Source organism: Ambystoma mexicanum, chromosome 2p (assembly GCF_040938575.1).
Source record: "Ambystoma mexicanum isolate Mex_15411 chromosome 2p, UKY_AmexF1_1, whole genome shotgun sequence".
NCBI lineage: Eukaryota > Metazoa > Chordata > Amphibia > Caudata > Ambystomatidae > Ambystoma > Ambystoma mexicanum.
In genome coordinates this window covers 1,257,668,603-1,257,696,232 of record NC_090923.1, presented here as the reverse complement: position 1 = coordinate 1,257,696,232, position 27,630 = coordinate 1,257,668,603, and the positions used below count along the sequence as shown (strand labels likewise).

At 48.6% G+C, this 27,630-nt stretch overlaps 1 protein-coding gene across 2 annotated transcripts in view; it reads right to left on the bottom strand.

Annotated features, from left to right (window-relative positions):
• LOC138567406 (lipopolysaccharide-induced tumor necrosis factor-alpha factor homolog) overlaps nt 1-27,630 on the bottom strand; it is a 327,246-nt gene that overhangs the window by 238,722 nt on the left and 60,894 nt on the right. For both annotated transcript variants that reach the window (XM_069645579.1, XM_069645580.1), the window contains exon 2: nt 268-486. In XM_069645579.1, coding sequence (XP_069501680.1) covers nt 268-448 — 181 coding nt within the window. In that variant the 5' untranslated portion in view covers nt 449-486. The remainder of the gene's footprint in view (nt 1-267; nt 487-27,630) is intronic.

Below are 27,630 nucleotides of genomic sequence, written 5' to 3'. Positions count from 1 at the left end.
ATATATTATTGCAACATTATGTCGGAGAACGAGAGTGTATGCAGGATGCTTGCCTTTAAACCATATTTCGTGCCTATACACAATACAAAGCAGTTGACTGCGCCTGTATGTTACATCTGCAAGTGCAGTAGAATTATGCGAAGGTTTAAAAGGAAGACATTAGAATGAAACACACTTTCCTTTAAGGCACATCATCTCAGAGCTATATTTTTTTTTCCTTCCTGGCATGGCATAATGCAATTAAAAGGCAACACATTCTATATGTACCTTGTGGTTGTGGTGCTTGATAGTTGGGTGGGTAGGCCGGATTTTGCAGTGGAGGAGGTCCTTGTGGGTATGGTGCTTGATAGTTGGGTGGGTAGGCCGGATTTTGCGGTGGAGGAGGTCCTTGCGGGTATGGTGCTTGATAGTTTGGTGGGTAGGCCGGATTTTGTGGTGGGGCATACATCTTGATGGAAGGTACCTTAACACGTCTGCCAGATGCACCTGAAAAAAATACCACTCATTGTTAATACTTTTCCATTTGTCTTCTATGATCAAATTAAATTTCTCACTTTATTAATTATCTCAAGTTAAGTATTTGCATACGTGCAACACTCTGAATGCAGTTAAACACATAGCAGTGTGGCCGACTGTTCACTAGAAAGTCATGGGGCCTCATTAGGAGTGTGCCCGCTCCGGTAACAATGGTGCCGGTAAGCTACCCGCACCGTTCTTACCGAAACAGCACACTCCGAGTTCTGCGGGCAGGTGCCATCTGGCCCGCCATGTCTAACCTGGCGGGCAGAACGGCACCGACCCGCAGACTTTGACAGAAGCACCGGCACCGTTATTAACAGTGCCGGTGCTTCCGTCCTCCCCATTCCCATTGAGTCCTATGGGACTCAAATGGGAATGGGGAGTTACATTTTACGGTGCCTGGCTTCAGGGACCGACGGGGCTATAATGCCCCGGTTATTCCCTAAAGCCAGGCACTGGGAAAAGAAACACAACTCCGGCGGCAGCCTGCCATTTTTACCGGCACGGCTACTGCCAGAGTCATAATGAGACCCATGGACATGAACTGCAAAGGTAAAGGTTCCAAGGGTTGGTAAGGAAATCTTTACTATGGCCAGATTTCCAAGAGTAGGAAATAGTAATCTCTAGGAAACTGACACACCAGATGTTTATACTCACAATATTTCCTCTCAGATTGATGGATACATATCTGAGATTCCTAGCTCAGCTGGACCGCCTATCTGGTCTGGGATTGCAATGTTTTTCATGACAGAACCGTGTCCCTGGCCATGTGACTGCCGTGCCCCGACTTTACAAGAAGTCTTGGCAGTTCCAGACACCACCGGAAGGCTTCCTCCCAGCATCTTGAGCACCTCGTCAAGTGGCTTGGTTTGCTGGTACGAAGGACAATTTTCAGCCTGGATCCGCCTCCCAAATGTCAGATGGGCAGCAATTGATGAACAGCATTCAGAGAGTCAGTAAGGTGGTCTGTCTGCAGAAGGTAGATTTTTTAACAAACCCAAAACAGCAAAAAAAACACTGCATTATTTTAAGGTACATATCTGGGTGTGGTAAGGGGATAAAGGTGGTCTTAAACTCATAGGGAAATGGTGGGGCTTGGGGGACCCCCCCCCCCCCGAAATAGAAAAATAAAGGGTGTTTTCTTTCGCTGTTTTGGATTCGTTCAAAAATCCCTCTCTGTAATTGTTTGTGATAAAATCATATAGAACCACAATCGTCTGCTCGCTGTCTCTTCTCTTGTCAGACATTTGTTCCACTTGCTCTCCAAGGACTGCTGAGCTGTCAGAGACTGGAGCCTGCGATTTTGAACACTCACAATGCGGAGTGGAATTGAGAAGAGTAAATGTAGTAAAAATAGCTGTTATTCTTCACTGTTACCCTTTGCAAACAGTGTGCTATATAATGATGTTCTATTAAATCTACCAGGTCATTAGCAGGTGCTAAACCAAGGTGAATTCTTTGTTTTTTTCTTTGGCTCTTCCAAGACGGAGGAAGACATCAAAGCAGAGATGCAAACTCAGTTTTTCTGCTCTCCTACACCCCAGGAATGCACAAAAGGTAGATGGAGAGGAAAATGAAAGCACATAGGAACAATTCCGCTTTGATTTTCTGCACTACTAATTCTAAAATCACACCTGTAATTTTGTATTGCTTACTCCAAGTTGCCATATGAAATGTGACCCTCAAAAGGTTAGCAGCGCTGTATGCAGAGTCCTGTGAAGAAATCCTTTAAGTTCATGTTTGACATGTAGCTGGTCACCCGAGGCAGACTTTGAGCATCATGATGCCTCTTTCATTATACATGACAACCTGCACCTTAGCTCTACAATAGCTGTGCTTCTCAGACAGTCACTGCCTGTTTCTAGGGGCCATTGTAGTATGGCAAATAACAGCCTGATATAGCATGCCTCTAGGGGACATTCTAGAAAACATGTTAATGATGCTGGGGTGCGTGAAGGAGACTGCCATAGTTTCTTTTCAATATGTGGGGGCAAGTCTGGAATTGAAAATTGATTGTATTTACTCCCCTAGTACACTGCTGCATCATAATATAGAGAAGGTACTTTAAACTGCCATGTTTACACAACTGTTTCTTGCTAGTGCGAGGTGAGGATTTAGGCTTTATTGTGCATATCCTTGCGATAAAGACTCTTCGCCTAGTGTGTAGCTATGCTCACCTCCACATCTCTTGCTTCTGATGTGTTTCCCTTTTGGCATATGTAAGCGTTGTTTAGGCTCCCACTTTCCTAGGAAAAGAGGCTTTAGCAGATTGAAGTCATCATACCGTAATCATGCTCGACTGCTTCAGGCCATGTGATAATATATGAGGAGCATATTCAGCTACACTAAATGGATAACTTCATGCTTCCTGATAACACTGTCTCAACATGTGAGAATGCAGCTGGTATCAAATAATTGTATAGTGGGGCTTTGTTTCCTGCTTGTAACATTGTTTCAGTATGATTCCTTGCCCTGTCTGGACCTCTCCTTCCATTAATGTGTTTTTTTGGGTATAAGAGAACAGTGCGTGGAGGGAGAGTTGGTTCTCGCCTCCGTCAAAGTCTTATACTGTCGTTGGTTTGTTTTTGTCCTGCTGTTTATTTTTTACTAATAAATTGTTCACCAATCCACCGTAATAGTCAGTGGTCTTTTATCCACAATAGGATTGGTGCCTGAACCTTGGATTCCGGCTGCCCTGTGGCCAAGTCCAAGGGTTTCTGGGCGCACCTCCTGGTGATACCCATGGGCCCAGGGGAGATGATTTCATCAAAAGGGAGAGCTTTCCGGAGCACCCTGAGACTCCGAAAAAAGAAAAAACTGAAAATCGTGGGTTGGTGAACACAGGTGATTGTGTCAGTGTAGTGTTATGTCTTGTATAGTATTGTTTGAAATGGGATGCCGTAAATGTTTGTCTCTGGTTGAAGAATTCTGAAAACTGCAACATGTAAACTGTTGAGATTATTCAAGAGTACAGGAGGGAAGGTACCCTGCCTACAGGACTTTTTCATCTGCCCATCTCCCCTCTGCCTCATTCTCCTTCTTCTCTCCTATCACACCTGGTGAGGTCAACAGAGTTGTCCGCTCCATGAAGGTCTCCTCCAAACAGGTCTTCCCATGTTCCTCTAGGACCATTAAGGACAATATTGGCTCTCTCACCCCTGCATTTTCTGATTTCTGCAACCACTCTTTTGCTACTGGATCTTTCCCCTCATCCATCAAGCACTCCCTTGTGCGCCCCTTCTTGAAAAAACCTTCTGCAGACCCGTCTTTTATGGCTAACTACCGCCCCATCTCTATTACCCCCTTCCTGGGGAAACTCTTGGAGAAGCTGGTCTTCCCCCAATAGACCAAGCACACTGAACTTGTTGGTTGCCTACACAACCATCAATCTGGATTCTGAGCATCCACAGGCACGGAAGCTGCTCTTCTGAACACCCGTGAAGAACAGCTTGCATCTCTTGACTCCAACTCTCCAGCTGTTCTCACTCTACTTGACCTCTCCTCTGCATTTGGCACAGTCAACCACTCCATCCTCATAAAACGGCTCCACAATACCCTAAGTATCTCGGAGTGGGCACTGGACTATCTGACCTCCTTCCTCAATGACCAGCCATGCCAGGTCAGAGTGGCCTCCTTTTCCTCCCCCATCTCTACCTCCACCTGTGGCATCCCCCAGGGCCCCAACCTTTCTACCTGGCTCTTTAAAATCTATCTTGCTCCGCTTTCATACCTCATTTCCACCTTCTCACCTAACTTCCACACAACTCTTCTTCAAACTTCCCTCTGCTCCTCGCCTTACTTACTCCATCATTCCTGACTGCCTATCTGCCATCCAGTCCTGGTGTGCCTCCAATGATCTCTGCCTCAATGCAAGCAGAATTGAGATCCTTCCCATAGGGACTCCTACTCCCTCTTTCTTCCCCTCACTCTGGCCACCCTCTATGGCTCTCCCCCTTCTCCTTCATCTGAAGCCAAAAACCTTGGCGTCATCTTCGACTCCTCTCTTTCCTTCCTGCCTCACATTCAGGACCTTGCCAAGAAGGCCCACTTTCAACTCCACCTCCTCTAAGGAATCCTTCCTTTCCTCACTTTCGGCTTGAAGCTCAATGTCTCCAGAGGCCTGGTTCTCTCTAGACTAGACTACTGCAATAGCCTCTTCCTTAACCTACCCGCGTCCTCTCTATGATCCATCCAGCTAATCCAGAATAGGGCTGCAAGACTCATCCTTGGCCTCAAGCACAGGGGCTGCATCTCACCAGACCTAAAATCTCTACACTGGCTCCCGGTTGCTGCAAGGATCAAATTCAAATCCATCTGCATCATCCATAAGGCTGTCTGGGGCCGGGGACCATGCTATCTACAACTGCCTCTCACTAAATACTCTTGCTCCAGATGTTTATATGCCTCCAGCATCAATTCTCTGTGTGCCAAGTGCTTCGCTGAACAGCGAGCTGCTGTCCGATCTCTTTCCTCGGCTGGCTCCCTCCTATGGAATAGCCTCCCCCTTCCTCTACGTCTTGAGCCAGATCTCCTCAAATTCCAGAAGCTCCTCAAGACCTTCCTTTTCAACTCCTCCTTCCTTTCCTCCCTCCTCCCGCTTCGGCTAAACCCCATAGTTGCTGAGATTGGTGACATGGGCCTTTCTGTGTCCACCTTGGTCCTGGCCTCACACAACCAATCGCCTTCAGCCTCTGCCTGCTCCCAGCACTTGCCTTAGCATCCACTGGCCTGTGATATCGCAGGCCTGCACTTACATTTGGCAGTTGACCACTCTCACCAAGTCACTTAACATCTGCTTACCCCCAGCGCTTCCCAGTGGTATTCCCAGCACTTATCCCCACCCTCGTCCCTTCTCTCTCTGCTCTTGCACGTTCTGAATGCTCACAAGGCCTAGTAGGACTGCCTCTATCTTTCATTGTTATATTTGCATTTCACTGCCATGTTCCCTCCCTGTTGCCCTGTGGGCACTTTGAAACACAATTTACTTGCTGTAAAAGCACCTCACAAATGCACAATAAATAAAATAAATAAATATCAGAATAAGGGGGGAGTAAAAGCAGTTGGCCACTGCAGCTTAGAACAAAAAGTAACTTGCTACTGACTTGAGAGAGCATGAGACCGCTGCGCCAGTCAGAGTAGTGCTGTATGGACCAGGGACTAGGATGGATGTCTTCTGTGTAAGCGTGAAGAAAGTATTTTAGATGAGATCTCCATGGTTGCCCTCTCTAAACTCTAAGTGTGCAACTCAGTGGAAACCCTGCTTTATATTTCACGCTCTCCTGTATCCTAGTACGGGAACTGTAACAGGCTTTGTTTCTACAATTATGTGTTTGTCTTTTACTCTAACCTACCCAAAGTCTCTGAAACAAGCAGAAATACCGCTCTGCACTGTGAGTAACATAACAGGGGATATAGGATGTGAACCAGCAGTCATCTGAATCTGACCAACACCTGTGGGTGTCTCTGAAATTTCTGTACGGAAGGAGGAATGGAGGTCAGGTGGTTATACTTGAACCTCTGAATAGATGTGGCAGAGCGGTCAGCTATAAACCGTACCAAATCCGTCAGCCACGGGACACGATAGTGTCCTGATGCAGTGGGGGTAGGAACAGACCTGGATCCGTAATAAGTCATACCTTGTCCTACTCCTGTGAGCATGGGTTCATGTCAGTCTAGAGAATTGCCACTTCCTCCTAAAGAAAGCCCATCACACTTAATGTTTACTCATTACTCGCCCAAAGCATGTAAGTACCTGGATAAATGGCATGAATATACACAGAGTGAGTCACATAAACACTTTCTCCAGGAGGGCACATTTGACTTAGATATTTGTGTAAGGCATTAGAAAAGAAAGGTGAACTTGTACACCAACTGCAGTGGGACAGCTATCTAGATTGGTATACCGAAGCTACTAAGAGACAGTCTTAGTCCGAGACCCGGGCCCCGAAAGGCACCTAAAAAAAGCTCTAGTAGAAAGTTAAATCCCTGAAATCTGAGTACTCCAACCTGCAGGTATCGGCCCACAGAGCTGGGTACAAATGTTTATATCCTGCAAGCCAATGGAAGCCCCCACCAAAGGAAGCACTTACTACCCAGCCATTATAAATGTAACACCCAACCATCAACCGGCTAGCCCAGACTCTACCCAACTGCCAACATTTCATCAATCAACCCCAATAAACCCTATGATCAGCCCATTCACCCCTAAAAAAAGCCCAGATTTCCAAACGTTTTTTATTCACCTCCCTTAGCCACGTCACCAAGGCTTCAAGGCGTCCCGAATGTGACAGCCAATGCCAGTGCATTCCCACTCAGATAGCTCCCTGCAGAAGGCAATACTTTAGTTATTGTACATGCCCCTGGACCGCTACTGATTTGTTCAATATCATACAGAGATTCCCAAAGATAGCAGAAGATCCCGTTAAGTTCCAAGAGGAGATTCAGGTTATAATAGATTGCACACGAGGACACATGTGTTGATTTGAATCAATTGTTGCAAGCAGTGCTGCCCACAGATGCATTTACCCTGCTGAAAGTGCACACCAACTGGTCAGCTGAACAACCTGCAACCTCCAGGGACCTGAAAACATTTACTGATAGGCTGGAACTAACTATTACTGAAATTTGCACTCGAAAGACTGATTGGTCTAAAATGAATGCTTGCAAGCAAACCAAGGGTGAAAATCCTGCAAAATATCATGAGTGTCTGAAACAATGTTTTGAACAATTCTCTGGGATCTTTGATGCAGCCATTATAGCACCTCAAGCTGTGGTGGCTCAATTTGTATCAGTCGCAATTAAGACACTGTTGATAGGGTGGGAAGGAAAGGGTTTGGTAGAGGTTTTACTAGCTGCACAGTACTTCCATGAAAAGGTTGAAAGATAGAAAGAAACTACTGAAGCCAAACTTATGGCATTGTAGATGCAGAGGTTACAACCTTCCCAGGGAAGGGTAGGGTTCCACTGCACCACAGGACGTTGAGGGTGAGGACAAGCAAGAGGTAGAGGAGCTCTACAATCACATGAACCAGGGCAAACAGCTGAGAGGTATTGCATGAACACTGTTATGTCTTTAGGTGATTGTAGGCATGCGCAAGCCTCGTTCTGGCCGCGCATGCGTGTTGGCAATGAAGACGGTCCGTGCAGCAGTTTCTGCCGGGACCCTGGAACGTACAGACGTGTGGTCACTGGTGACAGTGTATGCATGCGTGTGTGTATTAGTACGGGGTGGCCCGAAGCATGGGTGCGCCCATCACATTAGCGACGAAGGTGGGATACGGGGAGAGAAACGATCGACATGTGTAAACGTGTTGTTATGAGTATTTCCTCCTCGCGAGTGCTACGAACTTCACACGAGTGATGGCAGCCATTTTGTTTTCGGTATGTACGGCAGTAGCGGCCCGCAAGGGTGCTCGTGCACTGCCCAAATACTGAAGGATACAATTCCTTAATTTTTGGACACCCTGCAGCCCCCAGTCGAGGGGACTGCACTTCTGACCTGGGCATACAAGTTTTAGGAGAGAAGCAGCCAAAGGACATCACAACAGTACCTCAGCCCAAGAGTCCAGGTACGTTGAAGCTGATTTCAGACAGGTTTGCGGCCTCTACTACAGATTGAGGTGCCTGTGCGACCTGTAAAGATGACGGACAGCGACGGAGAAGCTCCTGCGGCAGCTAGAGTGGTGAGAAGGCAGCATGGTTCCTTACAACCCATGTAAGAATTCGAAACATCAGGCCCACCTTCAAAATTGGGCCCAAGATGGCTGCTATGGATCAAAAAACTTGATATGTTCTTTGCTGCTACAGGAGAAACTGACGATGATGCGAAAGTAGCAACCCTACTATATTCAGCAGGTACAGAAGTACTACGTATTTACGAATCCTTCACCCTGCCAGCTGCAACCTACGCTGCTGTCAAAACTGCTCTCCATGATGACTTTATCCCTCTATCTAATGTTGACTTTGACAGGTTTGTCATGTGCGGGGAGAAGCAGCATGGTGACGAGTCGTTAGATCAGTTTTGCGCACGCCTAAGACAGCTGGCAAGCACGTGCAGATGGGCAGATACAGATGTGATGGTTTGCCATCAACTGATACAGGGCTGCAGCTCCGGCAAACTACTGAGGCAGATTCTGAGGGAGCCGGACATGACTCTAGCTCAAATTTAGGACAATGGAAGGGTGTACGAGCTTGCCGAAAGTAGAAGGGCAAAAATGGACGCAGCAGTATGCCCAGGCAAAAACGAGGAGGCCTTTGCTGTGGGGAGACAGACTCAATCAAAACCCCGTTGGAGCCAGAAGAGACAGGAAGCAGCATCACCACAGGGTGGCTCTGCCATTTTCCAGTACTGTGGGTATGACTTACCACACTCAGAAGACTGTCCAGTGAAAATCGAGAGTCTGCGAGAGATGCAACACGCCGGGACACTATGCCAGGATGTGTCGGGCCGCTTCCCCAGTTGCCACACAGAGAGAGCCAGCCAGGTCAAGTGGTGGTTTCAGGAGGCAGTGTAGTGTCGCCACGCTGGAGCAAGAGGCCCAGAGACTCAACCTAGCCGAGGAGGAAGAGGAAGATGAAGAGGTCTTCTTCATTTTGAATCTGGCTACAGGGATGAAGAAACGCAGACAACTGATGTGCGTTGTAGACATTCAAGGGACCCCACACATGTGCTAATAGGCACAGGGGCCTCAGTGTGCGTGCTGGCCACAGAACATTATGAGGCCATCCCAGGCCCGCTTCCCCTGGATAAGTCAAGAGCCAGAATTTTCACATTTGGAGGTGACACTCCCCTGCCCATCAAGGGGGTATTCGTGGCCCCAGTGTCCCGTGGAGGCAAAGTGATAAAAGCGAGGTTTTTCATCACCGACGTCAGCCCACGTTCCCTGTTAAGTTGTGCTGCCTTGGAAGCGTTGGACCTTGTGCAATTTGCACTGGAGGTCTACCAAGGGGACATTGACATGCTTCTGGAGAAGTTTGCTAGCACCTTTCAGGGGATCGGCAAGCTGAGGGCAGAACCAGTACGGCTGCACATTGATGAAACCATACGGCCGACAGCGCTGAAGCACTGTAGGATTCCATTCCACCTACGGTCCCAAGTGGAGGATGAACTCAAAACGCTAATCAGTATGGACATCATTGAAAGGGTGGAGGGGCCGACTCCATGGGTCTCGCCCATCGTTGTGGCGCCCAAGCCCAAACAACCTGGCACGGTACGCATCTGCGTAGACATGCGGCTTCCAAATGCAGCTATTAAGCGTGAACGCCATTTGACTCCCACGCTTGACGACATTGTCGGCGAACTGCAGGGAGCCAAGATATTTTCTAAGCTGGATCTGAGAGCAGGTTACCATCAGCTTGAACTGCACCCAGATTCGAGGTACATTACCACCTTTACCACACACAAGGGTTTGTACCAGTTCAAGCGCCTCAGTTTTGGCATATCCTCGGCCGCAGAGGTCTTCCAAAATACCATCAAGGGTGCTCTGGCAGGACTCATGGGTGTTATTAATATGAGTGATGACATTCTCTTCTTTGCTACATCCCACGCTGAGCACATGAAGCGGCTGGAGGCGACCCTGCAAAGGCTGAGTGACCTAGGCTGGTTCTTCAGGGACCCTATTGGGTTCTTTGGATTTGTCTTCCATGCAAGCGGGGTGTCTCCAGACCCGGAAAAGATCAAGGACATCCGAGAGGCAGCAGCGCCCCAGTCGCCCACGAAGGTGCGCAGCTTTCTGGGGATGGTGAATTATTGTGGCAGATTCATCAAAGTACTGGCCTCGCTCTCTGAGCCCCTGTGGGCCCTGACCAAGAATGACGCTGTGTGGGTCTGGGACAAGTGTGAACAGGAGGCGTTCTTGGCGATCAAGAGAGCACTGTCTGACCAGGACACGATGGCGTACTTTGACTCCACTGCAGAGTCCGAGATCGTCGTGGATGCTAGTCCCGTGGGCCTAGGGGCAGTTCTCATGCAGGCGGATGCCAGGGGTGAAATGCTATGCGAGTAAGGCCCTTACAGAGACAGAGAGACGCTACTCACAGATTGAGAGGGAGGCGCTTGCGATCCTGTGGGGCTGCAGGCATTTTCGGTTGTACATCCTCGGAAAGCCAGTTACTGTTGTAACAGATCACAAGCCTCTCCTGCCCATCCTTGCGGGCGTGTCCTCAAAGCCCCCCCCACGGATAGAGCGGTGGATGCTCGCTCTTATCGAATATGGCGTCAAATTAGTGTACAGGCCAGGGACGAACAACCCGGAGGATTACCTGTCCCGCCACCCCAACAAGGACCGGACGACAGGCCAAGGGGAGGTGGTGGAGTGCCAAGAATTCATCCACAGCATCGTTGAAGTTGCGATGCCGGTAGCGTTGGCCAGGGAGGTTGTGGCAAGTGAGTCATCCAAAGATGAGGTGTTCAAGATCATCCAGGCCGCGATTCGCCGTGGGGAATAGAGAGATGTCATGCAGAACAACACTAGTCGCTATGGAAAGTCCGTGACAAACTGTCAGTTTCAGATGACGGACTGCTGCTGCGGGGACGGCAGATAGTGATACCTCAAGCGCTAAGGGCTAGGGTCCTGGAGCTGGCCCATACAGGGCACCAAGGGGTAGCGAAAACAAAGGCAAGACTGCGACCAAAGGTATGGTTCCCGGACCTAGATGCCGGGTGGAGTCACACGCGAAAGGGTGCCTCCCGTGTCAAGCAGCGAGTCCCCTTGAAAGAGCACCACCGATCAACTCCATGGAGAGGAGTGAAAGGCCATAGGGCACGGTCCATGCCGACTTCAGGTCAACTGGGAGGGGCATGTACTTTTTGGCAGTGGTGGACCAATACTCAAGGTATCCAGAAGTGGAGCTAGTCGACTCATACACAGGTGACCACACCATCCTGGCCCTGGAAAAAATGTTTGCCACGCACGGTTTTCCCGAAATCCTGTGTTCAGATAATGGACCACCCTTCACCGGAAGCCAGTTTGCGCAATTCATGAGGGAAAAAGGGATCCAGCACCGCAAAGTTTCACCGCTCTGGCCCCAAGTGAATGGCGAAGCGGAGTCGCTCATGAGGTCGCTCAACAAGGTTTTTCGCATTGCGGCCAATGGTGGAGGTGAACTGAAGAGAAACCTTTTCGAATTTCTCAGGGAGTATAGAACAACACCCCACCAGTCGACGGGGGTTGCACCAGCTGAAGCGTTGTTTTGGTGCTGCCCGAGAGGACTCCTCCCGGAAGAGGAAGGCCGCGAGCCGGGGGTCATAGACAATGACCGAGTGAGGCAAGAGCGAGAGTCCCACAACATGAAGGAAAGTGGCAGGAGAGGATTGCAAGACAAGGAAGAAGTCGTGGGAGACTCCATGCTAGTCCGTAACCGCAGACCCGAAGGGAAGCTGTCACTGCCATACGAACCACAACCCTGGACCGTCACCCATGTGAAGGGTTCGATGGTCACTTCGGCTAGCGAGCGGGGGACTGTCACCCGAAATGGGTCATTCTTCAAAAAGGTCGACATCAGGCCCCAAGAAATGGGCTCAACGGAACCAGCATCGCAGGAGGATGACATCGAGAACCCTGAAGGAGACACCGGGGTGGACCCGCCACCAGTGGTAGTGACCCCACCACCTACCCCGAGGATCGTGAGGCGATATCCAACGCGACAGAGTTGCAGCCCACCTGTTCAGCTCAAGGACTACATCCTGGACTCAGGAGACTGAACATGAGACTGGCAAAGATCAGCAACCCACTGGTGGGCACGTTCAAGTTGTTGTTTGTTACGTTGTTTTGTTTAAAGAAAAAAAGGGATGTTATGTCTTGCATGCGCGAGCCTCATTCTGGCCGCGCATGTGCATTGGCAATAAAGATGGTCCGTGCGGCAGTTGCCGCCGGGACCCTGGAACGTGCGGACATGTGGTCACTGGTGTCAGTGTATGCATGCGTGTGTGTATTAGTACGGGGCGGCCCGAGGCACGGGTGGCCCCATCACAAACACATACAGTGATGAGTGCAATTACTGAAAAGAGTTTGCACACTGGAAAGCCGAGTGTCCACATCGGCCTCAGTGTGACGGTTGAAGCCGGCAGCCAACCGTGCCAAGCCTAATGACTAGGCTCCAGCCTCCACCAATACCACTTCAGACCGATGGTTAGGATTGTCAAGGGGTCTCCAAACTTGTTTCACCACTCATACCGATTGATTCTACCGCTCTGTATTTTGATTGTGTTATTGCTGGTCAAAAGATTTCATATTTGGTTGACACAGGAAAATCATGGACCACACTAAAAGCCTCTGAGTTTCCACAAATGATGCAATCTGATGTAATTGTCAATGTTGTCAGTATAAGGGGTACGACAATACCCCATTCTGTGTCTACCCTGCTTATAGTCATGGTATATCTAATTTCTGACCAACATGCATTCTTTCTGAGTCCCTGTTCTCCTGTGAATTTGTCTGGATTAGATTTATTGTATATGCTAAATTGGTCTATTTACTCTTCCCCTGATGGTGTATACCTTGACTTCCCAGCTCAAAGAAAGCATGAGGTACTGACAGTATTGCAGGAAATTACCCATTGGAAGCCTGGGAACCGGGCCAATACTCCCTGTTCGCAACAGGGACTGTTGGACAGAGTCCCAGCCAAATTATGGTCAATCCATGCAAATGACGCTGGTTACATGGTCCTTACAGAGCTAGTCAAAATGGCTCTAAATCGTGCCAAACCCCTGCCATGTGTACCTCAGTAGCCTATTTCCCATCAGGCTGAAGAAGACATCCGCCCTGTAATAGAATCCCTTCTCCAACAAGATATTATCGTACCAACTCGTAGTCCCTGCAATACTCCAACTTTGTATACAAAGAAGCTAGGTAAAGAGATTTATCATTTAATTCAGGATCTGTGTGCAGTTAATGCAACTGTGCTACCGCCTTTGTACATAACCCAGCTACCACCCTGTCGTGCATTCCTTACTTAGCCAGGTTTTTCACTGTTGAAGATCCTTGTTTAGCATTTTTCTCCATATCTATACCTCCTGAGAGCCAGAATATGTTCGCATTCACCCATAAATCTATGCCGAATATTTACCCGTGTCTTCCAAATGGATATGTTGAGAGCCCTGCCCTATTCTCCCAAATTTTAAAGAGAGATCTTGACTCTGTTCCGGTACCAGTAGGATCGATTCTGGGACTGTACATAGACAATCTGCTCCTAGCTTCCCTCTTCCTTGAAGCATGTGAGGAAGACTCTCTCATTCTGTTGAAAGTACCTGCTGAAAAAGATTACAAATCATCTAAAGACAAGTTACAGTTGTGTCTGCCCCATGTTTGATACCAGAGCCATGAGATTTCAGCTGGCGAAAGATATTTATACCAAGATCGGATTACAGTAATCCAGAAAGTCCCCACGCTCCAGACCAGAAAGCAGATGAGAGGGTTCCTTGGGATCATCAATTACTACAGACAATGGGCCTCAGGAAATGTAACCCTAGTTAAGCACCTTCAAAACCTCACACACATTTCGACCCCCGAACCGCTGCCATGGCTACAGGAAGAAGAAGATGCCTTTGTCATCATTAAGCAAGCACTCACAATGGTTCTGGTTCATAGTAAGCCCTTTGTGCTGTATTGTGACGAACGGAACGGTTTTTCTCAAAGTGTATTGACCCACTTACACGGTGACAAGCACCAGCCTGTATCTTATCACAGCGTAGCCTTAGATCCATTAGCCGCCAGACTCCCAGCTTGTCTGCGACCTGTCACTGCTGCTGCTTTGGTGATAGAAAAGATTGCCTCACTAGTACAAGGTAACCTGTCACAGTTGCAGTTCCCCATGCTGTGCTGTCATTATTGCTTAAAGGGAAGAGACGGCATGTGTCCAACTCCCGTCTCACCCGATATGAAAAGTTAGTATTTCTGCCTGTAATGTAACTTTGAACCAATGTTTAGTCCTGAATCCTGCCTCTTTGCTTCCAGCCCCACAGGACGGGGAACCACATCACTGTCAGACTCTTGTAGAGATGTTTATGTCCCCATGTACTGATTTGTCAGATGTGCCCCTGTTGATCTCCGTTCTGATTCTTTTCATGGATAGCTCGTGCCTCCATGTCCCAGAAACTGGGGAATTGGTTTCTGGCTATTCTGTATGTACCCCCTACTCCATCCTAGAAGTATATTGATTACTCATGGAAAAATCAGCACAGGTCACTCAACTCGTAGATCTCACCCATGCTTGTGCCTTGGCCCAGAATAAATCAGCCACAATCTATACCGACTCCAGGTACACCCACAGGTTAGTGGATGACTTCGGAGTCCTCTGGAAGCAGCGTTGGTATTTAACATTCACGGGCACCCCGATATTGAATGGAAAACATGGTCAGCCTTATTGAATACATTGTTACTTCCCACAGCTGTAGCTATTGTTAAATTAAAGGACATGATCCCTATCAGTCATTCACATCCCAAGGAAATACAATAGCAGATGGTGCAGCTCATTCAGTGGCCTTAAACGGTGCCCCTGGCTCCTAATGATATTCGTGTTTGTGTTACAGTCCCATGGTCACCGATCGCCTCCCTTTCCAGCATGGCAATACCCCAAGGCCAAGCACCTGAAGCCAAAAAGGTGACCTGGATCCAACGATTTTGTATGTTGAGAGTAGATTACCTGTAGCGTTTCCCAGACGGGCACCTGGTGGCATCCCCTACCTGGTCTGTGAAGCTCACAGATTACCTCATGCAGGTAAAAATGCTATGATTACCCTACTGAATCGAGATTGAATTTCCCCTGGCTGAGCCTCTATGGCTCAAGGTTATTGTGAGAAGTGTGGTAAGTGTTTAACAAAAAATGTTGGGAGAGTGGTACCAATAGGGCTGTCTGTGCATCTAATACTGGAGGGTCCATTCCTACACATGCAGACAGCCTTCATGCAGCTCCCCACCTGTATGAAATGTACTTACTGTTTAGTGATGACAGATGTATTCTTTGGTTGGGTGGAGGCCTACCCATGTAGAAAGGCAGACGCTGTTACAGTGGGAAAAAATGTTTGGCAGGGTTCATACCCTTATTTGATTGCCCCTCAGTATAGAAAGCAACCTAGGGTTTATAGTAATTGCATTGAAAACGATGCATCGAAATGCCAAAGCATCGAAAAAGATGCATCGAAAATAAAAGCATCGACATTCTATCTTTTTCATTAAAAGTACATATCCATCGAAACTTTTCCATCGCATGGATATGAACTTTTAAATGTAAAAGATAGCATTTCGATGCTTTTATTTTGTACATTAAAACGTTACATGAAGCTGTCCAGTGCTGAAATTACGGCACTGGCAAACTCCTTGTAATCATTTTTGTTTTTTTATATATTGGGGTGGGGGTTCCCACCCAGCCCCCAAACCACATACCCACCCCCTCCTTAACCCTAAGCCTAACCCTAGCCCCAACCCTAACCCCTAACCCAAACCCAAACTCTAATCTAACCCTTAATCTAATCCTTAGTCTAACCCTAGCCCCAACCCTAACCCTAACCCTAATCTAACCCTTTATCTAACCCTAGCCACAACCCTAACCCTAGCCCCAACCCTAACCATAACCCAACCCTTAATCTAACCCTAAATCTAACCCTAGCCCCAACCCTAGCCCCTAACCCTATCCATCGAAATTAACCATTGAACATGATTCAATGAATATGCTTTTCGATGGAAAGGCAATTCAATTGATAATTTTCAATGGTTTGGTATTTGGTGGTATGGCTTTAGATGGAAAGACCAGATACCCAACCTAGGCACCCATTACACTGGTTAGGTCATTAAAGAAGTTTGCAAAGCTCTAGGAATAGCTCAACAGTTCCATTGCACTTATCACCCCTAGTCTAGCGCGCATGTAGAATGCTGCAATGGGGATCTCAAGTTAAGACTGACAAAAGTGTGTCAAGAGACAGGGTTGAAATGGCCCCAAGCCTTGCTCCTGGATCTGTTTGAAATACAAAATAATCCCCAGCATAAATATAAACTGTCTGCACACAAAATCCTCACAGGTCACCCCATTAGAATGGCAACTGCACCTCAAGCAGTCCCCCATATCCAAAGTTTGCCTTTAGAGGATGACACTTTACTCCAATACTGTCCCATGTTGATTAAAACTGTTCATTCTCTCCGGACTCAGGTCCATGAAGCCTTGCCTGAACCAGCAACTGAGCCCTGCCACGCTTGATAGCCAGGAGACTGGCTCTTGGTGACGGTCCATCAGCAGAAATCTGTGCTCCAACCCAGGTGACGCGGCCCGTTCCAGGTCACACACACACTGCACACACAGCAGTTAAATGTGCTGGGATCCCGGCCTGGATTCATGCAGTACACTGATGCAAGATCGCCACCTCAGCTGACGACACCACGTCCAGTTTGACCGATCCTCCGCGGCTCGACTCCAGTCCCATCACAATCACCAACACCTCCACCAGTGACGCTGCTGTTCGTTTGCCGATGTCAGACCCTTACAGCCATGTTGGAATGCAACAGTCAGTACCAGAGGACAAGTATCATCCAGTATGCTCACGTGCTGAACCAGGACCCACAGCTTCTGAACCTCTTCGACACAGTGCGAGAGCTATTGCTAAGGCGCCTTCAACAATCGGTCGAAACCCCACAGGGGATGACCCTGATTCATGCCTCACTCCTGGTGTACAACCTTGAGTGCCTCTCTCCCCTGGATCTCACAACGCAGCGCCAGAAAGGTACACTTTGTAGTCACACAGAAGAGCTCCTGAGTACCAGTAGCTCCAAACAAAGTGGCAACAGGCCAGGTCACTTGCCCCTGAATTTGTCTCCTGTATGACGATGACTCCCCTGAGGTAACAGTGCATTGTCGAAGAGAGGAAGTCATCTCTGTTGACTCACAGATACCGGAAGATTATGGTCCCTGCTGTTACCACCTGCTGGTGATTCTCTTTGTTTTAGTGACCCTCATATGCATGTAGTTCTGATACTTTGGATATCTTTAGATGGAACATTTACCTGAAACTTCCAATTACGAACTATGAACAAAGGAATTCTTCACTCAGCACCTGATTTCTGTTGGAACTTTTTGAACAGTGACATTTACCTTGCTGCAACTTCACAGAGTCTCTATAAAACTTTGAATTGAAATCTCTGGCCTGGCGAGCTTATCACTTGTGGCTCACACATCCCCTGCTCTGATGACCTGAACAGAGATTTTTTTGAGCCACTAAATGTTTGCACTGGTGTCACAATCTGATTCTTGAACTTGTACACCCGGGGATTGGCCCTAGTGTACACCATGCCTGGCTATATTGCTGTTATCATTGCTATTGTCAGGTTACTGATGTATTTATTTCACTGTGACTGCTGCTTTTCGTACAACCTGTCATGAAAATGATGGTCCTTCTGCACATTTCTGGGTACACAGTGAAAAACCTTACCTGCACTTCGTGTTGCAGTATGACTGTGGGCCTCATTACGAGTATGGAGGTAGCCATGGTGTTATTAGCGCCATGGCTGCCTCCATACCGGGCTCCAATATCGGGTTCCTTTAATGAGGACTTACCGGGTCACTCCGACATAGGAGGACCCGGTAATTCCTCCTTGCAGGAACCCATGCCCATTCCCGTTTGAGCCCCCATAGGGCTCAATGGGAATGGGGAGGCAGGTAATAATGGGCACATTACAAATGGCCCGTTGTTACCTCCCTCTTCCCCTCGCGGGACCCAGAAAGGACACCTGGTTTTACCAGGCGTCCTCACAGGGTTCCGCAAAGGGAACCTCGTAATTGCGCATCCCGTAATGAAGGGTGCCGGTCCCGTATCGGCACCCTTCATTACGGGAGCGCAAGCCTCGTAATGAGGCCCTGTATCTTTAATCTTGCTGACCGTTGGGTCTGTGCCAATCTGCCTCATGACATATCCTCCCAGTTCCCTATTGCACGCACCCCCTTCTAATAGGGGAATGTCTGTTTGGATCTTAAGTTGGCAACCCAATCCCAAGGCCCAGGACCCGGTAGGGATGCTCATTCCCAAATGGGTTTCACCGGTTGTCACAATTTCCCCAACCCAGACCAAGTTTGCACCAAGCCAGGAGCACTTCACCTTTCCTCCCTGGCAACTGGCTTTGTATGCTACACCAACCCAGGTGCTCTACTCGTGGGAACTAGCAAATGTCATTATTACTTGTCCACTAATTCCAGTGTAGTGTATGTATTCCAGAGAGATAAAGAAGAGATTCAGATTTTTGGCACCATGCTCTGCACGACATCTCAATCTGATAGCTTAAATGTGTGCGTTCAGATTCATTTTCATTTAGTTTACTTCTATCATATCGACATTAGATCAAGCAAAATCCAAGTTTTTATACATTTTATTGGACTCACAAAATATTGTGCTCAGATGGTTTGAAACTGGGCGTATTTTCAACAATGGATATGCTTTGAATATAAGTATATTTCAACACACCTTATGTTTTGAATCTGGGTCTATTTTCAATGCAGTGTATGCTTTGAATTTAAGTGTATTTCAACACAGTGGGCCTCATTACAAGGTTGGCGCTCCGGTAATAATGATACCGGTAAGGAAATACCGGCATACATTACCGAACTGGTGTATTACTACCCTAGATGCCGGTGCTACCGGCATCGACAAGGACCCTTTGTGGCCGTGCACTATCATACCGGCGTGTACGCGGGCGACATGCCAGTAACACAGGCATGCCGCAACGAAAAGGACATTACGAGTTGCAAAGACATGCACATACCGGCACCCAGATGCCGGTAAGAAGGGCCACCATGATGCCGGCAACACTGGCATTGCGGGTCACCCGTTAATAGCAAACTGCTGTGATCCCAACAGCCACAGATGCACACAATCAGCACAGGTGGAGGCCATGGAGTCAGGCACAGCACAAATGGAGCACACCCACGCACCACACACCTTCCAAGTCCAAAACGATACCACTAGCAGTTGCCATACAAGGGCTGGAGGACGTGCCTGCACTGCCACTACTCCAGCAGGCACTAAACCAGGGGATCCAGGGGAGGTGCAGGAGGAGAAGGACGGTGAGACTGGGCCAGCACATACCACCAGTGTAGGCAGTGGTTCCCCACGGGCAGCCACCAGTCCCTCGCATAAGGGCAAGTCCATTTGACTTAACCCCTGCACAGATCCACACCCTGTACCGCCTGGACAGGGACACAATACGCACAATTGTGGATCTCATTTACGATGACCTGGTCAGCTTGATCAACATCCATGCCACCATCCCCCCTCTGCCGAAGGTAGTGTCTGTGCCCCACTTCCTTGCAATGTTGCTGCGCAACTCCATGCTTCACCGCTACATGGAACGTCCCTCTGCATAAGGTGCTTGGCTTCTGGGTAAGTCCAACCACAGGGCCATGGAGGTTGTTGTTGGGGGGGGACCACAAGCATACGTAACTTGTCTGCTGGCTGGGCCATGGGGATTGTTGTTGGGGGGGGGGCACAAGCATATGTAACCTGTCTGCTGGCTGGGCCATGGGGGTTGTTGTTGGGGGGGACCACAAGCATACGTAACCTGTCTGCTGGCTGTGCCATAGGGGTTGTTGTTGGGGGGGACACCGTCCTTGGTGCCAACCACTGGGACCCCAATTAATATGACGGGATGCGCGAGACTAACAATAAATGCAGACGTGCCATGACCGAACATCCATGTATAAATGGTAGCTACAAACACAGCACCCACCCCTGCACATACACAAGGTACATCATCAGACCTCAACCACAGGTAGCACAATGCACCAACCTGCAGTCACAATGCATTATTCACATGAGCGCAGCAAAGTACAGCGCAGGTCATGCAGACATGACTGAGCCTAATCCAACTGCCTCTCACGGAATCCCCTGTCACTGCCCCTGCCCGACACCACCATGCCATACGCAGCACCTGAAGGGACACCCAAAAATCCAATGGGACACGATTGTACAGAATAGATTCCAGCAAGTGGTGAACACCACTGACACATGTGCGACTGCTGCAGGACCAATACAAAGCACCTCACTTTCACCATGCCAGTTGACACCCAGCGCCATCACAGAACTGTCTCCCTACACTGCCGGACCATACCACCAATTCCATTGTGCCATGGTCACATGGGTGAAAGTGGTGACGGACATGTACATGGGTTCATCATGTATATTGAAGCATGATTGGCAAAACAACATGTATCATGTTGCACATCAGGGAAACCCATCATCCAGTGCCCTACATGCATACTGGATTTACCACTACAACACAGCCTTCACATGTGAGCACATCATGGGCTTACTGACATCATCTATGTGAGTGCTGTATCGGGTGTCAAGGTCCTTACAACCTGTACGTTACCCATGCTCCCCTACCATGGATCAACATCGAGTGCACCAACCTTTTGTTGCTGTAATGAAATGGCAATAGCTGGCAGTGAAGATCCCTTGCATCTGACCACGAACAATGTACAGCCAGTGTACACAAGGAATGCCAAAAACCCTCACAATTAAAATAACAATTGCTCCCATACAGGTGATGCTGGGTATCCCCTGAAGCTGTGGCTCCTCATCTCTGTCAGGCATCCAGTCACCAGGCACGTAGAGGACTACAATTGTGAGCATGCACGCACTCGTGTGATGATTGAGCAGCCATTTGGGCTGTTGACTGCACTGTTTCGCTGCCTCAGCAGGTCTGGTGGGCCACTCATATACGGCCCTGAAAAGGTGGGGAAGACAGTATTGGTATGTGCCATGCTGCACAATATGTGCATCTGGCGCAATGTACCCCTGCCACCTGAAATGGATGTAAATCCACCGGAAGATGAGGAGGATGATGGGGAAGATGCTGCATTTCGGCCACAGCAGAATGTGCTTGAAGGACGTGCTGTATGCCAATGTTTGATTGAACAATATTACTAATGTATTCAGTAACACATGGCACTTTGAATGTTGGACACTGGGCACTGTTGACAAATAAATTGACACACACTCAATAATCAATGTCCAGTCATGAGTTCTTCATGTGCACACCAGTTGTATTAAGGAAATGTGAACTATGTACATAAAACAGGTATAAATGTGCACCAAACCCCTTTGTTGTTCTACAAAGTGCCCCCCCACCCACCACCCCATCCCTCAACTCCCCCACACACCCATGCCCCCCACCCACCACCCCCATCCCTCAACTCCCCCACACATCCACGTCCCTGCACCCAATACAAGTCCAACCAGGCTCCTTCCTGCATGTATGTCCGGCTACTGATGGCCCCTTTTGGATGGAGGCTGTTTCTCCTCTGGCTGGCGCATGCTGAGTAGTGACCTACGCACCGGGCTCATTTGAGTCGGGCTTGCCAGGATAGTGCTCGCCGATGGTGGGGGTTGTTGCTCGGCCGGTGCAGCATGACGTTGGGCCACAGTGGCAGCCAACTGTGTGAGCGCCTGTGTCACAGATTCCATGCCCTCACGCACCCGCCTGGCCACACGGTACATAGCACAGGTGAGTGCCTGGTTGTTGTCACAGTGGGCCTGGCATGTGGCCTCCCCTTCTGCCAGGTATTGTCGCACCATAACGTGCATGGCCTGCTGCCGCTCCTCCATGCGGGTCATGCGGCCCTCTAGGTCCCGTATGTTGTTTCCAGCTCGTGGTTGCACGGGAGGTGGAGTGGGACTCCTTTGAGGGCTGAAAACGTCTCCAGGAAAACGTGCCCGAAAGCTGCGACCACCAGACCCATGACCAAGGGAATGCTGTGTGTGGGCGGCAGGGATGGTGTTTGCTCAATGTCCTCTGACATGCATTGGCCTGCTGTGTCAGCCTTGTCCTGTTGGCCGTCCTCCTCCGCGCTATGCAGGGCGGAAGGTGCTGCGTCCCCTAGGTCACTTGTGGACACTGACTGCGGCCCCTCAGCATCGCTGCCTGCTGGTGTACCCTCCTCGTCCACATGAGGTGGCTGCAGTGGGGCAGGGGTTGTGTTTTCCGTGGCCTTTGGGGCTGGTGTGCCTTGTGGCATGTGTGCCATGATGGCACCAGTTTTCACTGTCTGGGGCACATTGCCAGGTATCGGAGCTGGCTGCTCCTCAGGTCCTCCGGCCTGTGGGACCTGTTTAACGGGATGCTGTGGCTTGGGGGTGGTGGTTCACCTCGGGCTAGCCCTTGACGTGGACGGCCTGGTGCCGTTGTTATCCCCTCTGCTCCTGCGTGCTGGTGTTGCCTTGGTTTTTGTGGTGGGCCCTGCATCGCTGTCTGATCCTGTGCCTGTGGGGGATGGAGAGGCAGGGCATGAGTCATGGGTGAAGGTACATCCTACATAATTGATGACTGTACATTGTGGGTCCTGTGCATTGCTGTGTCCATGTTGGAGGGGCGGACATGGTGCTTACAGGAGTTGGGGTTGGGGTGCAGTGTCTGTGCATCCTTCTAGCGCAGCCATGTTGTACATGCTGTCTGCTGGCATGCCTCAGGGTCTGCATGCCATGTGCTGTGTGGTTGGGGCTCAGGTGTGCACTCGGTGGTGGAGATGTCAGCACCATGCAATGAGATGTCATGGTGGTGAGGCCTGCATCTCTACGGTGATGCATGTGTGTGTCCATGTGCAGATGTTGTTTGTGTTTGCAATTGGAGACTCATGTGGTTTGTGTCAGTGGAGTTGGTTGTGTGTTTCCGTGACAGAGATGTGGCATTTCTGTTGGTGCAGACTTTAGGTGGAAGGTGATGGGCGATCTGCTTGCTGTCATCTACTTGCCATTTGGACTCCACCATTGTGTTTGGGGTGTTGTGTGTGTTCACTTTTGCATTGTGCTAACGGTCACTCACCTTCATCAGCCGATGATGGGACTCCCGGCTCGGCATGCTTCGACCCCTTCGATGGCCTCCATGTGACTCACGGCGCTGTACGTTTCTTCCCACGGTGCTAGCCTAATGGACGAGGATGGTCCGCCACCTGTTGCCTGGGCCAGCGTATGGTTGGCTGTCAGTATGTTGCAGACACGCAGCCGCATATCGTCCCACCTTTTGTGACAATCCTTTACACTGCGTGGGGTTGTCCCCACTGTGGACACCTTCTGGACCACCTCCTCACAGATGTGTTTCTTCTGCATTTGTGTGGCACGGTGCAGGTCTGTGCAGAACACCATATTTGCATGCTGGACCAGGTTGTCTGTGAGCATGTTTAGCTCGTTGTCGCTAGACCGTGGTTTGCGCTGACGAGGTGTGCCTTTGCAGGTGGATTGATTCCTTCTCTGGCAGGCAGGATTCACAGTTTCCAATTCCAGGTCCTGTAGGGAAGGGATTGCAATGGATTGTGTTTTTAAAGATGGCCGCCAGAGCATTTCCCACTCCTGTGCGATGACGTTACTTCCGGTGCCGGTAATAACGGTACCGGTAATGACGGTACTGTTATTAGTGGTACTGTTATTTAGGGTGCCAACGGTGCCGGGGGAGGTTTCAATGCATTCCTTGATGCTGCTATCATGGGGTGAGGGGTTTTACCGGCAAGGCGGTGCATCCGTTACCGGCATGCTGGTACGCGCGTGCACGCGGACTCGTGATCTCCCGTTCATTAGGGGCGCAGTCCAACATGGACACTTTCATACCGGCATGCTGGTAATGACAGATTTTTACTGCCAAACTCGTAATGAGGCCCAGTGTATGCTTTGAATCTAGATGTATTACCGGCAGTCTGTGCTCACTAACCCTACTAAAAACTCATGTTCGGCATACTCACCCTCATACTGTAACAAACACACCCCTACCTCTACCACACCACAACCTGCACACAATCCACAACCCCCAACTTGTAACCAAACACACAAGTACACACAAACCACCCATGCACACTCATATCTCAATGACACATGATGCCTACCAACTGAAAATGCATCAGCGCTCTGTCACCGGTTTCTCCAAAGTGAAGCTGCCAACAGCACATCAAAGCTCTCTTGCTCTTTTCCCTCTCAATCCCACTAACAACGCCCCCCCCAAACCTCCTTCCATTTCATATCCGCCAGGGCACCAAGAGATTACGCAAGTGGCAGCAGTGCGTAGTACAACACCAGATAACCTAACATACCATGGTGATCAATAATGTCACATTTGCCTTCAATCCTAATTTTCCCTAATTCCTAATTTTTCATTTTCCAAATCCAGGACCTATTTCATTGTGAGAGCAAAGCTTATCCCTGGCTGGCCATTAATTGGGGAGGGAGTTGTTACATGGGTATATCATCCCTGCAGTGCATCATACTCCCCCCTTTCCAGTTCAGCCCTTCCCTAGAAGCAGCAGTGCCCTGATGATCCAAGCTAAGCATGTACACACGGATGGAATAGTGGCTTTGAGGCAGGCAAGAGGGAATTATAAAACCCTTATTAAGTCCAGGAAAGTTATTTATGCAGAGGAATTGTGGCATTCCTTGCTGAATACCATGACTGACGGGCATTCTCAGAAATTCTGGGCCATCATGGAAACAGGTCGCAATGAGGTGAGACGCGCAACTCAGGGATGTATCCCAGAAGCAGTATGGTTTGAATATTTCACTGGTCTATACTACAAGACTCGGGCCTTTGCAACTCCAGGCATATTGGGCTCAAAGGAAGAACAGGCTGTCAATACAATGTCCTATTTGCTCATGTGCTTGTCACAGGAAGAAGTCAGAAATGCCCTTTTGAGCCAAAAATGGGGAAAGGCTCCAGGTCCAGACAAGAAACCCATTGACTTTTATGCAGACCAGCCTGATGTATGGACCCCTTATTTGACAAATTTATTTAACGCAGTACTCATGAAGAATGCTTCACCTAATTCTTGGACTCAAGCAGAAATAGTCCCCATTTTTAAAAAGGGTTGTAGGGATCAACCAAGAAAAGATTGGCCTATTTCCCTGCTAGATGCCGGGGGAAAAACGTTTGCAAGGGCAATTTTAAGTCACCTAGTGTCCTGAATTTATGAAAATGGGGGTTTGAATCATATGCAAGCTGGTTTTCGCTAAGGCACAAGCACAGTGGACCAATGTTTCCGGCTACGTTCGCTGGGTGATAAATATGTCATCCTCAGGAATATGTGGGAGATCTTCGAACAGCATTTGATACAGTTCCCAGAGCCATGCTCTGGGAGACTATGCTTAATCTTAACATTTCGATTCCGCTCTTAAGAGCCATTCAAAGCTTCTATACAGATAATGAGGCGGTCATCAGGCGGGGCGTGGATGGCAGCAGTTCATCGCTGGTACGCATAGAAATGAGAGCAACCAGGGTTGCGTCCTATCTCCAAAATGTTTTGTATCTTCATAAATGGGGCAATATATAATATTAAGCCTCCTGACAGATGTCCCTTTATTGGCAAAGGACAATGTCCCGGTTCATATGTTTGCAGATGGAGCAGTACTTCTTTCCTTAACGCCTGCCGGCCTTAAAATACAATTTAAAGCCTTTACTGAATTCTGTGGATCGAATGGGCTCTGCGTCAATGTCCCAAAAACGAAATATCTACTGTTTAGTAGAGGGAAAGGCAAAAAGCCCATAAGACTCGAACTGAAAATCATTTTCTGAAGAACATTTTTAGGCTTGCCTTTTAGTGCACAAATCTCCCGGCATATTTGGAAAATGATATGCAGCGCATAAAGTCCATCTGCAGGGCCAGACCAGTGTTTTACTGGTCCAGAGTATGGACCACTGAGCAATTAGGGAAATACAGGGAGGCACTAGAGGACATAATGTTGCTGGACAGAGGAAGGTCTCTACCCTGGTTCCAACACATAAAGAATGAGCTTTATGCTATTGGATGAAGCTAATTGTGGTGTATGAATAGCAACAACAAACTTGACATAAAGCAGCCCTAAGTTGTTAAGATGGAAGCAGACATCCTTCATAAGCTAGCATAATCAGCACAATTGACTGGATATTGGAGACTGAAATGCACATTTGGATACAAGGTTTATTTGGATCATGTAAATCCCAAGCAGATGAGGGAAAATTACATCAAGCTATGCCTGGGTATACTTCCGGTTGGAGAATTATGCTACAAATGAAATAGCAATGTGTCAGCAAATTGCCCATTTTGTGTGGAACAAGTAGAAAGTCCACCACACCTTGTGCTTACCTACCCACAGTACTTGGAGTTGAGAAGGACATTCCTAAATCCACTCTTCAGGGACAGACACAATAGTTCGGTGGTGGAGTCCATGATGTTATGTAGTCTCTCTACCAACAGCCTGGGTGTATACGCCACATCTAATTATATTTTGTGGGCCTGGAAGAGCAGATAGACCAGTTTGTTGACTGTGCATTCTCGTTAGTCATACTATCCCTGAAGAGTGTTCCCTCTCGAGCTTCAATAAAAAGGGGGGCTTCCGAGATCCTTTTGGAGCATGTCAGATTAGAATGGGCAATACTCACTCTGAGAGTAAAAATAGATATTGATATACACCTTTCAAGTTAATTGTGTTCCATTTTTATACTTTGGGCAATGGAAATTGATGTGTTGTCCAAGTCCAACAGTGATTTTATGTGAAAATGTTACTATCTGGAATGCATTTTATCTGATTTATTATGGTATTTTGTTAACATGCTTTTTTGATTGTCACATGTGCTTTTGTGGTATTCTTACCAAAATAAAGCTGAACTAAACTGAGCACTGCCTGGGAGAACTTTGTTTCTCTTGATCCCATGGGCTGTTATGAGATATCCTACCCCAGCAACAGAGAGCCTCTGACCCAATTGTCTCAGTTGGTGGAGGATATTGCAAATGCCACGGCATCCTCCTTGACTATTATCCCGAGAACAAGTAGCCTTCCGAATCATGGTGCTACAGAACTGTATGGCTTTAGACATTGTCCTGGCCTCACAAGGAGTTAAAAGTGAGGGCTGTACTTTTATACCCAGTTACGCAAGTAACATTACTGACATTGTCACCCTCATTCGCCATACTGTAGGCAGCCTTCACACCAGTCCAGAGACTTCCTGGACATTTGGGTCTTGGATTGAGGGGCTATTGGGACACCTGGGTGTGTCTATTGGCCAGATCGTACTCATAGCGCTAGTCATAATTTGTCACGCACTCCACTCACTCTCCCTTCAGTTCCTCTAGGGTTCCCAGTTCCTGCCCCCGTACCTCCATTACCCCCCGTCCTCTGGCCCGGTT